General features: G+C 38.6%; 1 protein-coding gene across 2 annotated transcripts in view; it reads right to left on the reverse strand.

Moving 5' to 3' along the window:
- TTC28 (tetratricopeptide repeat domain 28) overlaps window positions 1-13718 on the reverse strand; it is a 430887-nt gene that overhangs the window by 272278 nt on the left and 144891 nt on the right. For both annotated transcript variants that reach the window (XM_074206223.1, XM_074206222.1), the window contains exon 2: window positions 5261-5408. In XM_074206223.1, the coding sequence (XP_074062324.1) occupies window positions 5261-5408 (148 nt within the window). The remainder of the gene's footprint in view (window positions 1-5260; window positions 5409-13718) is intronic.

The raw sequence follows: 13718 nt of genomic DNA on the forward strand, positions 1-13718 counted from the left end.
GCATGAAGACTTCTTAAGTTCTGGGTGGGGGTATATTAAATTAAAGGCAGTTAGGTGGTGCAGAGGGTGGAGTATCAGGTCTTGAGTTACAAAGACTCATCTTCTGAATTCAAATTCAGTCTTAGCTACCTTCTAGCAGTGTGACCTTGAACAAGTCACTTAATCCTATTGGCCTTAGTTTTCTCATCTGTAAAATGAACTGGAGAAGGAAATGGTGAAACCACTCCAGTATCTTTGCCAAGAAAACCCCAAATGGGGTCACAAAGAATCAGACATGACTGAAAAATGATTGAACTAAAAGTATTATAATTTAATGGAATAGAATAAATGGAATAGAATGTAACTTAAACTAGGGATGTTCATGGTCAATGTGGTACAGAGTAGGCCTGCATTACTGTTATTTTCTTTATTGTCATCACCATTACAACCATTATTATTACCCTCCTCATGGGAAAAATCATTTTAATGTAAGAAAAGGTCTTATCTCAGAGCAATGATTCCACTGGTGAAATTCCATACATCATCAACTTCATTAACAAAAAGTTATCGAGCAACTAGGATGTGCAGACCATATGGAAATATGTATGGTAGAAGGGAAAGCAAGAGACCTTCCAAGGGTCATTCCAAGAAAAACAAAAAACAAAAACACAAACCCTTCGTTTCTCAGCTACATATGCATAAAGTCAGCCTCAGCCAAGCATTTCCTTTCCCCTTCACTACTATTATTGGCTCCATTCCCAAAAGCCAGAGATATGCTGCAAAAGTCGGGGAACTACAGAAGGGCCGCTCTCCACCCCAATAGAGGACAATAGCCTTTGTGACCAAAGATATTTCTGATATGTCATTAAAATGAGAAAGTGAAGAAAATACATTGAAAGAAGGGAAATCAAATGTTCAAACTAAACAAAAAAGGGAAAGAAAATACATGGTAAGTTAAGATTTGTTTCATTTCAATTCTGTTTCTTCTCACAGACCATTTCCTTTGGGAAGAAACTTGATCTCTTCAATACATGGGATGAAGTGGTTATTCAGTCTCTCCAATAAGGGAGACCCTACTACTTTTTGAAAGAACTGCACCTTATTCTTTGATCCACTCATTCTTTAGGATGAAAATACTATTCTCCAATTAATTATAATCATTTAATCAACAGCCCTTCATAGAATATAATTTTTATTGCATTGCATTTCATTAAAAATGTTATTTGTTTTTCTGTATTTGTCAGCCTTTTTATGCCCTAATACATGATCAGTTTTTGTAAAGGTGCCACACACAACTGAGAAATGTGCATATTTATTAATATTCCCGTTCAAAATTTTCCCAAGTTCTATCATATCTAACTTTTTAAAAATTCGATTCAAGTATTCATGTCTTTATTCTATTATTTTTTGGTAAGACCTACGTAAGGTGGCAAATTGCAGTCTCCCACTATAACTGTTTTATTGTCCATTTCTCCCTATAATTCTTTTTCTTTATGTATTTACATTTGATGCATATATGTTTTCTAATATCATGAATTCATTGTCTATGGTAACTTTCAGCAAAATGGAGTTTTTCTGTATTTTTTTTGTTTTTAAATTAAGTCCATTTTAAAATATTTCTTTGTTGGAGGCCATGACTACAACTGGTGTTTTGTTTTGCTCTTTACTTCATCAAAAGCATGAAATATTTTCCTCCAACTCCTTATTTTAACTCTTGTGCAAATTTCTGCTTCAATTTTTTAAAACAACATATAATTGGATTTTGCATTTTAAACAAACTATAGGGGCGGCTAGGTGACACGGTGGATAGCGCACCGGCCCTGGAGTCAGAAGTACCTGAGTTCAAATCCAGCCTCAGACACTTAATAATTACCTAGCTGTGTGGCCTTGAGCAAGCCACTTAACGCCATTGCCTTTCAAAAAAAAAACCTAAAAAAAAAAACCCAACCAAAAAAAAACATACTATGCTGTCCTTTTACATATGTAGATGTGCACATGCCATTCACATGCATATCCATGCTTTTTAATTGTGTATTCTCTCTAGCCTATTCTTTAAAACTTTTCATTTTCTTTCTTTCTAACCCTGATTTAACACATTTCATTCAAGATTAATTCCTATTAAGCTACCCTCTTGTTCCCCTTATCTCCATTTCCCAACTATTTTTCTGTTGAATTACATTCTTTGTTCACCCAACTCCATGTGTATGTTTTTTTCCTTCTTTGTCTTGTTCAAGTGAGAATGAGGTTTAAGCGTCACTCTACCACTCCCTTCTCTTCCTCATTGTTTTTGCATGTCTACTTGTGCATGCCAATAATTTTCTCCATCCTTACCCTTCCTTTTCCTCTTCCATTCTTTCTATTCTTCTTTCAAGATCATCAAAACATAAGAGAACCACTCTCAGTACCTTTGAATGACCCCTAAGGATATTAGAATTTTGAGAGGATTCATACATCATCTCCCCATATTAGAAAGTAAATAGTTGTTTAGTCTCTTACAGTTGCTCATTCATGTTTACCTTTTTACATTTCTTACATATTTTCACAGCTCTGATATTTTTATCAGAAATTCTTAGAAGTCTATTTTTTTCTTTTTTTTAAGTGGGGCAATGGGGTTGAGTGATTTGCCCCAGGTCACACAGATAGTTGGCATCAAGTGTCTGAAGTCAGTTTTAAATTCAGGTCCTCCTCGTTGATATATCTACTGTTCCACCTAGCTATCCTGGGAATCTTCTTTTTCATTGAAAGTCTGTTTTCCCCAAAGGATTATATGCTCAGTTTGGTTAGACACATTATTCCTGGTTGTGAACTTATGTCCTTTGCTTCCTTTGAGATTGAATTCTAAACTCTCCACCTATTGCAGTGAAGGCTATGAAATCTCACCTGATCTAAGTATAGTTATTCAGTACTTGAATTCTTTCTTTCTGGATGCTTACAATCCTTTTCCTTTGTCATGGAAGCCATGGATTTTGTTTATAACACTCCTCAGAGTTAACATTTTGGGGTTTTTCATGACGTAATTAGTAGATTCTATGTCTACGTTGCCCTCTGGTTCTAAAAGATCTGGTAATTTTTCTTTTGTGATTTCTTGAAATATGGCATCTAGCATTTTTTTTTTGGGTCATCAAGGCTTTCCAGTAGTCTAACAATTTTTAAATTCTCTTTCCTAGATTTATTTTTTAGGCCAATTGTTTTTAATATAACATATCTTATATTTTCTTCTATTTTTTTCAGTCTTTTGATTTTGATTTTTGTATTTCTTGTCTCTTGGAGTCAACAGAAGTTTTATTGCTTCTTCTAAGTTTCTATTGGTTCAATTATATTTTTCAAGAAGCTGTTTATTTCAGCTAAAGTATTGTCTCTCTTGAGTCAAACCATTAATTTTCTTTCCAAATCTTTCTCTCATAGTTCTCATTTATTTTCCCAATTTTTTTCTCTAGTGCTCTTATTTGGTTTTAAAACTCATTTTCAGCTCTTTTTTGTACTCTTGTTTCATCTCTTCCAAGGATTCTGGTTCTATTTGTTTACAAGTTGCACATAGCTTTCTTGAGGATTTCCTTGAAGATGTTTTAGAGTCTTTCGCTTCTTCTGGGATTGTATATTGAACATCCCTTTCACCATAATAGTTCATTATTTAAGATTCTTTTGCTGACATGGGTGAAAAAAATAACTTGTGACTTTTTCTTAGATTTACTGATCAAAACTGTTTTTTTTTAATTTTTGTGAAGAAATCTGGAGTGGGAGTGAGGAGTTCAGTTCTTCTTGCTATTCCCACACGTTGGTTCAATTCTTAGTTTTTCCATATTCTAAGGATTGCTTTAGCAGGTGGTCTTCAACTGGACCTAAAGCTTCTTTTTAACAAATTTGGATAACTGTATTTCACTGTAATTGCTTTTCTTTGTTATTCTAAGCATTTCATTTTATGCTTTAAAAAATTATATTCCAAAGGCCAGTATATAGGTTTCACTGGTCTACCAATGGGATCCCAGACACAAAAACGATTAAGAACCCCTGCTCTAGGGGTTTCTCCTAAATTCTCTTTGAAGGCTGCCTAAGATCCTTTCTAAATGACAATGAAATACTTCTGTTAAACATGAACCACCACCACTACCACCCTTCCACCTCCACCTCCAAAGAAAACACATTAATTTCTTTAAGATTTGAGGTTAAAGGGGGCAGCTAGGTAGCACAGTGGATATAGCAATGACCCTGAGGTCAGGAAACCCAAATTCAAATCCAACCTCAGACACTTAATAATTACCTAGCTGGGTGACCTTGGGCAAGTCACATAACCACGTTGCCTTGCAAAAAATAAAAACAAAAAATATTTGAGATTAAAATGTAAATTGACTACTTTAGAGAAGTTTTGGTCAAATGTAAATGAGCGTAGAAAAATTTAAAACCTCTCTTTTACCTAAAGAGATGCATTCATATGTGAGCGTGTGTGCAAATGTGTGTGTGTGTGTGTGTGTGCTGCTGAGGCACTGCCAAGGCAATGTCCTGGGCCCTCAGCATACCAAGACAAAAACAAAATTGTCCTTGCCCTTGTAGAATTAATTTTCTATTATGGGACAGTGTCAGGAACCCATATAAGCAAATATCAGGAGAAATCAAAGAGAAATCAAAAGAAATCTCCCATAGGAAGTTTCCTTAAGGTCAGTTGTGACTTTCAGAATCACATAAAGGAAAATTCACTGAAATGAGAAACAAAACAGCAAAAAAAAGTATATGGTATAGCCAGAGTCTTAGGGAGCTCATGGGACAAGAGGCAAAGTGAGCAAGGAACAGCCCAGGAGGGATCCAGAAATGGGCTCTGGAACAAAACAAAGAAGGAAGGATAGGTCCCTCTCAAATGGGAGGATCAAGAAAGGCCAAAGTAAGAGAAAGACTGTGGGAGGCACAGATGGAGGAAGACATTCTTTCCAGCTCTAGGGGACAGAGAGGTAGAAGAGGTTGTCCTGGAATGTAGAAAGGCAAGGGGGAATAGTCATGGGGTCCCTTCACCAAATACTCTTTAGACAACCTCACTACCAGTGAGAAAGGGGACACATGTCATGATCAAGGCTATCTAGTCAGGAGCAAAATTAGTTTGTGAACCCTGCCTCCTGACGATCTGTCTGATGTTGCCTCATCAACTAGATATTCACTTTCTTTTACATGGAATATCAGATCCTTGGAAGCTGATGTCTTGCCAATGATGGGATGTCCAAGAGCAATAAGCCTTTGGAGGCAGGAATTTCCAACTCCATACCACTGTTATTTCAAGGACTTTCCATAGTCTTACCTCGCATGGGAGATTTCATGGCGGCTTCCACCATCCCAACCAGAAGTTGTAGACTCTTGGGATCCTGGGCCAAGCCTGATGCAAAGGCTGCCAGAGCATCGGCATGGCGTCCAAGATACTGGAGGGCAACACCCTGTCGGAAGTATGCCTAGAAACATAAAAAGATAACAAGTATTTTAAACAGGACTGCAGAAAGATTGATGATGTCACAAAGTCAGATCAAACAGCCAAACCGCCAGGCATAAGAACCTTGACAGAATAAAATGAGTAAATATCTTTTCCTTCTTAAGTCACTGTCTCCCAAGAGCAAACTTCAAGCCTGACTCAAGGGGTCTAATGGGTCACATTTCTGATCATTCCCTCTTATGATGCTTCAAAAACTTAGGATCCAGAAATCATTCTCTTTTCCAGCTGCCAACTATATCCAAGACACAGGGAGGAGATATGAAGACACAAATATCTTCTAACATAATAGAGAAACGACACCAAGTACAAAGATAAGATAAGCAAGAGGTGTGGGACCACTTTGGGAATGATCTTGATCAGTCCTGTGGATGACACACTGTCTTCTCCCATCATGCTTGGCACAGCACTGAATGTGCTTTTTCTCACTTCCACATCCCAGAATTCCTTACCACTTTCTAGTACCTTAACTTGTCAAATAGTTTTGTGTTTGCTTCCTATCTAGTTTGTATCCACAGATATATTACCATCCATGTTGTTCCCTTCCTCCAAGAGTATGTGATGAAATGCAGGCTCCTCAAGAGCAGAAACTCTAACAGCCCACCTGATCTAGACGGGTGCTAAATCAATGCTAAAAGAATGAGTGCATACACCACTGATTCTGTAAATTTCTTTTTCTTTGTCATCCTTTTCCCAAGTTCCCTCAGAAATTACAGTGGTGTTACAGGCAGAGCTCATTTAACTTACTGAGATGAATTTTTCTTTTTAAATCATTCCAGATATGACTAATCAGATAGAGTCATATTAATGCTCAGCTTGAAAGACAATCATAATAATACAGAATAGCATAATATTGGTATATATGAGTTTAATATTTAACAATTAAAACAAAGTTATAATTATACAAAATAAGCACATACTTTACTTCAAAATAAATCATCTTCCATTATTGTTCCTATTTTTTAACCAGATCAGTTTATAAAATAAGGTTATCATTAGTGATTAAAGTAACATATTAACTGAAGAAAGAAGGGATGGAAGAAGGTCAAATCTAAATGAGAGGAAAGTTTGAATCATCATTTTTTTCATGCCAGTTTAAATGACTTCCAGTACATATGGTAACATGAACTAGGCTAATTAAGTGTTATGTTACCAAGTACAGACCTGTGAACCTGCTTTAATGAAAGAATAAGAAGTTATGTGTAACTAACAGCCATTCATTGTAATATGTGTTTCTAATGGTCTGAAATAACTTGTTCTCTTAAATAGGTCAAACATTCTTCATACAAGAGTGTTTACCCTATACATCTGCTTTGCAAACCCATTAGTAAAGGTAAACTTTGACCCAAATCACTCCGCTTTTATAACAAATACCATTAAAGGAGACTGAATAAAATGTACAGTACAACTCATAATCAATGCCTTAAATATCCTTTGTAAATGCAGAGACAGATAATCATAAAGATGATTATTGTAGATAGATTATTATATCTATTATTATACAGATAAATGTAAATCTACATATGTGTTTATACATTTTCTAAGCTGTTCCTACACATCCATAGAAGATAAAAAATGATATTAGGTAATGAAGTATTAAACTATATATACCTTGATTCCTTTATGATTTATGAACACCTTTCATGAAGGGAAAAAAACAATTGGTCCTGCTTTTTCATGCTTTTAAATGGTTTGAAGGACAACGTTTTTTGAAGGAAACACGGGTTTGAGAGTCCTTTTTTTGAGGAAACATCTGCAGGGGGAGGAAGGAAGGCATCTCCCTCTCTACTCTACTTCCAAATACAACAGTATCTAGTAACAACTTGCCAGGCATGAAACACTTCAGCCAACACTCAAGAGTTCATTCATTTGAGGAAACTGGAGACACAACTAAATGAACAAGGCACACACTTGAGTCAGGATGCAGAAAAGCCTTTAGTTGAGAAAGTAGCTTCAAGAAACAAAGAACTTGACATCAGAGGAAAGAGTCAGCTATGGATTCAAGTGAAAATCAAGTTGTGAAGAGGAACAGACCTTTGGAAGCCAGTTGACCAACTTGTCTAGTAGAGAAAGAGTTACAAAAAGAGTCTATTGGGGCAGCTAGGTGGCACAGTGGATAGAGCACCGGTCCTGGAGTCAGGAGGAATGGAGTTCAAATCCAATCTCAGACACTTAGTAATTTGCCTAGCTGTGTGACCTTGGGCAAGCCACTTAACCCCCCATTGCCTTAAATATAAAAAAGAGAGAAAGCAAATTGAAGCATACTTCAAAAAAAAAATTCGACCAAAAAGAGTCTACCAAAAGAGAAATGACTTTCAGGTCCTCCAGGACCAAGGGCTACCTTTGCCACAAACATATACAACTCTTAACAATTGCATTTTAAATTTGAGTCTAGTCTTCCCATGGATGGGTGTCTATTTGTGGAAGCATTGCCTCATGTTCATGGGAGAAATGCTTTATAGCAATTATTTTGATTATGTATATGTCAAGGCTAATTGTGTCTACTGGACGACTTTTAATGGGAGGTATGTTTATAGGGGCTCATGAGCTACAGTGTTAGGAATGCATAACCAAAGGGTTACAGGGAGAACCAGAGAGCCACAGCCCCCCTAGGGATGCAGCCCATGAGTGCAAGTTGGGGAAGTAGCCTAGAGGGGGAGCATTATTACTACCATATATTATTGGCTGGGAAGTGGCAGCTCAATGAGATCTAATAACTTGCCTATGGTCACATAGTTACTTAGGTTCAGTGAGAAATGCAATTTTTATTCCTTTTTGCTACAATCTGATATAGTGGAAGGAGCACTGGATATAGTAGTCAGAAGACATAGATGCAAGTCCTACCCTCAAAATTTATTAAATCATTTTTGCCCCTGTTGTTAAAGCCTCCATTTCCTGGCCTACTCACTACATCAGAGAATTATTATGAGGAAGGCTCTTTCCACTTGCTCAACAAGGGTCATCATTCTTGTTTCCTCAATACCTTAAGAACCTGCTTCCCTCAGTCACAGCAGCCAGTACCCACTCAAGCCACTAACACTGATCCATACACAACACTCCTTTTTTTGCTCATTTAAAAACAACACAAATGGGGTAAATATGAGGAATTTTATAGATTGAACCATCAAATCCCAATTAGTTTAAACTACCAGCAGCCGTAAAATCTCAGAGTCCTGTAAGACAATAATAACCTGAGACTGCATTTTGAACACTAATTCATAGAGTCATTTCCTTTCATGGGGCCATCCACTGTTTTAATTTTTAATGTATTTATAGACATTTGCTATTATTTTTCTCCTTTCATATTTAGGTAGGATATAAAAAAGCAAGGCAGTGTAAGTACCAACATCTAACATCGGCAACCTCATTTCTAAACATTTTTATTAAAAATAAACTAAAACTATTTAAAATAAAAATTCATGACCAAATTTTGAATCAACGACAAAAGCTATGGGGAGGTCCAAAAATCAATGCAAAAAAAGCAAAAGAATTAAACATCTATGTATTTGATAATCAGCTATCTCTGTGTAATTGACCCCAATCAAGAAGAAACAGAATACTTTTGGTCATCTTCCTGGTGCTCTGCCTTTGTTCGACTCTACCTGGAGAACTGTACTTAGCTCTCCATGCTTACATTTTAGGAGGGTAGGAATGAGCCCAAAGGAAAGGAAATCAGATGAGAAGGAACCTGAAACCATTTCACATGAAGGACATGGGGATGGTTTGCCCTGAGAAAGTAAGATTTAGAGAAATATAAGTAGTGGAAGGTAAATAAATTTCTCCTCTACTCTAAAGGTCAGGCAAAAATGGTTCAGGATTAGAAACTCAAGAAATCTAGTTCGGTTCAAACTAAAGAAAACTCTATGACATATTCAAGCTTCTAGAAATGGAAGAAAACAACCTAAGAGGAAAATGGGCTTCCCAATACTGGAGCAAAGGGCAAGATGACCACTTGTCCATGAGGCTGCAGGGATTCGTACTTTGCAGAGATTCAACAACTTAAATATAGAAAATTTACTGATGATTGGTAACAATGCCTCATGTTGGTACGACTGAGCTTTAACATCTACTATCTCAATGAGAGAGAAAAACGTTCAGCTGTCTGCCAAATACCAAACTGAAAACCCTCATTTATCTGCCCCTGTAAGAGGTAGGCCAATCCCTATGTCAAGATCAAGCTGTGGCGTCAAGTTCCTACTGGGACTTGAGTGATTCTGAGTGTTTACTTGGAACATTCAGAATTGAGAAAGGGAATGGTAAAAAAAGAGGTAGGAGGGGAAAGCATTGAGGAGTGGGCTTTCAGCTTAAGTGCCTGCCGACAGGGACACTCCCTTCCTCTAAGTCTGCTCGGCCCCCTCCCTGCTGCCCTTCATTTCAGCCCTGGAGAGAGTAAGTGAGGGGTCCATTCTTCCCCTTCCCCTCTTTGGGGTAGTTCCAGAATTTCCAGCCAGATATTCATTGAAGGGCAGTACATGTGTGTGTATGTATTTTATATATGTTTGTGTGTGTGTGTGTGTGTGTGTGTGTGTGTGTGTGTCGGTACCATCCTTCCACAAACAAGCTTCTCTTCTTCCTTCCCTGACATGGAAATATCAAAGAAACCTGGACTACCCATCCTAACAAAAACAATAAGGACTCTGAAGAAAGGAGAATTTAGAGTTGGGAAGGGTCTTAGGGTTCAATGACCTCATGAACATATGAGGCCATGAGGAAATGAGGGGGTTGGCGCTTTCCCAAGATCACAAAGGGAGACTTCAGAAATGAGTCTTTGGCTTCTAGGTTATTTGCACTCGCTGAACAATGTTGCTTGCTGTTACTATCATTATTATCATTGCCATCATTATACTATCATCTCCATTATTATATCTCCTTCTACTAACATTTCCCACTGCGACTTACAGTGGTTTGGCAGGGACACTGGGTACTTGATAGTTATGACAGTTAAATACAACAAATGTGGATGCCTTCTGGGCAGGACCTGTTTTTGTTTTTCTTTGAGAGAATCCCCCTCTTCTTTCTTCCTCATCTCAGAGACTCAAATGTCCCTCAGATGCTTTCTGCCACAGCCTCCTCTATCATCTCCACTCACTCATTGTCAATCTTTCCCTATCTCCTGGCTCCTTCTCTACTGCCTATAAATACACCTGAGTCTCTCCCATTCTCAAAAACCCATCCATCTCCCACATTTTCCTGTCTTTTTTGACTGAGCTTTTTGAGAAAGTCTCCTAGAAGAAGAGCTTCATATTCTTCCCTCCAAGTCTCTTCTGAATTCTCTACAGTTGATGACCCAAGCATTAGGCAGCTGAGCCTGGAGTCAGGAAATCGAGTTCAAATCAACCTCAAATACTCACTAGCTAAGTGACCCTAGGCAAGTCACTTAAACTCTGTTTGCCATCATTTCCTCCACCTGAAAATTGGGATAATGACAGCAGCTCCCTCCCAGAGTTGTTGTGAAGATCATCTGAAATATCTTGTAAAGTGCTAATCAAGGCCTGCAATTAGGTGCTGTGAAAATGCTCATCTCCTTCCTTTCCCTTCTCTGGTTTCTGAGCTTTTCATTTTATCATCACTGCCTTTCCAAAGCCTAGGTCACTGCTGATCATCCTCTTCTCCTCCAAACACCCTTCTCTCTAGGATTTTGGGAACTGTTCTCCTGTGGCTCTCCTCTTACTTTTCTGTTTCTTCTTCTGTACCCCTTCTGAATCCTAACCCACATCATACCCACTAAGAGTCCTAGCTCTGTCATGGGTCCTTTCCTCTATCTACTTGGGGATCTCAAAAGCTCCCAGAGTTAAAAAAAAAAAAAATAATCTCTATGCTGATGACTTTCAGAGTTTTTTGTCTACCCCCAACCTTTTTCCTAATCTCCATGTCCAAGTATTACTGGAGAACTTTTTTTTTAGCTTTTGCCAGGCAATAGGGTTAAGTGACTTGCCCAAGGTCACACGGTTAGATTATTATTAAGTGTGTGAGACCGCATTTGAACTCAGGTCCTCCTGACTCCAGGGCCGGTGCTCTACCTACTGTGCTACTTAGTCATCCCTGTTACTGGAGAACATTGACTGAATTTCTCATAGACAACTGAAATCACTATGTATAAAACTGAACTCTTTGGCATTCCTTAGAATCCTTCACTCTTCTTACTTTCCCTATGACGGTGAAGGGAAGCACCATTCTCCCACTCATTCAGACTCCCTGCCTACATGTCATTTCCCTATAGTGAATTGGCCAAGCCATGTTTCTACTTTCTCACCATCTTTCCTATACACCCCACCCCGACACTGCCACCACCTAGTCCAGTCCCTAATCACCTCACAACAAGAATACAGCCATAGCTGCTAGAGGATAATGTCTGTTGCCTCAAGTCTCCCCTCATTCCAGTCTGTTCTCCACTTAGTGCCAAAGCAATCTTCTTAAAGGGGAGGTCTGTCCATGTTACTTTCTCTATATGATAAACTCCAGTGACTGCCTATTGCCTCCAATACAAAATCCTGTTTGGCTTTTAAAGTCTTTAATAACTTAGCCCCCCCCCCTCCACTTCCCAATTTTCTTTCATTTGGTTCCCATGTATTCCAATACTGAATGGAATGACTGAAAGGAAGATGGACAGGAGCAAGGGGAGACTTGAAGCCAACCCACCAATAAACTAGTTCATGAAATCAAGAGGGCTACCCCGGTAGCGCCACTATTAGAAGAGAGAAGGAAGCATATTCAAGGTATTTTTCAAAGGTGACATCTACAGACTTTGGTAATAGTTAGGAAATAGGGGGGTTGGGACAGGGAGATAAGGAATGAGTGACCATAAGGAATCAAGTGTGACACCTAAATTGGGAACTAAGAAGATGATGAGGATCTTGACAGTAAAAAGAGAAGGGTTTGGAGGAGAAAGAGAATGAATTCAGTTAAACATATCAAGTTTAAGACATCTAGTTAGAGGACATCAGTTTGAAATATCCAAGCGTTAAAGATGGGAGATGGAAATCCAGGTTAGGGGTAGATGAGTAGATTTGAGAATCATCAACATCAAGCTGATAACTGAATCCAAAGGAGATGATGTGAAGTCATCTTAAAGGAAAGGAGCCATTGCGGGGCTTCCCATGTTAATGGTGTGGCATGGCTTCTTACACCAATAATAGGAAATGATGGTCCTGTTGTCATGAGGTCTAAGGGCCCTTCCCACTTGAAATCTTTGCCCTTTGATCTCCATTTTATATATGATACTGAAGCTAAGGAAGAAATGTTGTGGGAGTCAAAATTCAACTCTCTGGCCAAGGAGTAAATGAGATCAACCTAGTGTATACAGAGACAATCCAAGGTTCTTGCCAAGTAATTGCTTTGGAGGCAAAAATGAAATTATCCAAAAACAGATTCAGTAATACACCAACTGTGTGGAGGTCAAACCTTGAATCTGCCTAAGATTCTGTTGAGGAATCACAATAAAAAGCACTGAACCAGGATCTTCAGGGGAACAGTCTACCTGTATCATCAATAGGGATTTATCTATGACACTCCAACTCATCATCCCTTGGCTCTCACATTAAATGGCTTCATCTTTTCTTGTGACACAGCCAACAAAGAACCTTCCTGTTGGGAATTAGGTGCCCAGGAGGAGCTAGGAAAAGGAGAGCTGCTCTCAGCTGACCCTTGGGCCTCTGAGCCTTTTTCTCCCCAAAGAAAGAAGCCATTTCAAAGGTAGGCCTGGAAAAGGCAGGGCATTTTTCTTGTTACCTCAAGTGCATTTCTTTTTTTGCAAGGCAAATGGGGTTAAGTGCCTTGCCCAAGTTCACACAGCTAGGTAATTATTAAATGTCTGAGGCCACATTTGAACTCAGGTCCTTCTGATTCCAGGGTCAGTGCTCTATCCACTGCACCACCTATCTGCCTCACTCAAGTATATTTCTTAATGTGAATGAAGCCAGATAGATATCTCCCATTTATAACCCTCCAGTCCTCTCACCACCCCTCACCCCCAGGCTTACACCCCCAAATCTTGCATGGTTAAACAGAAAGAAGCCAGAGTCTGGTCAAGTACTGGCTTTTCTATTTACTATCTGGGTGACTATGAGTAAAATATTTTTGATGGCCTGGGCCTCAGTTTCCTCCTCTATAAAAATGAGTTCTCAATAACCCCTAAAGTCCCCACCTTAACTCCAGATCTCTGAACCACTTTGCTTAAAGGCTTTCTTGGTGGCATATGATACAGTTAACAATAACCAGTATGGGGCTTGGGATTTCTTGCACTTAGAGACTTCAACCTACACAGGCAGAGATTAAG

The sequence above is a fragment of the Macrotis lagotis genome, chromosome X, assembly GCF_037893015.1.
Source record: "Macrotis lagotis isolate mMagLag1 chromosome X, bilby.v1.9.chrom.fasta, whole genome shotgun sequence".
Classification (NCBI taxonomy): domain Eukaryota; kingdom Metazoa; phylum Chordata; class Mammalia; order Peramelemorphia; family Peramelidae; genus Macrotis; species Macrotis lagotis.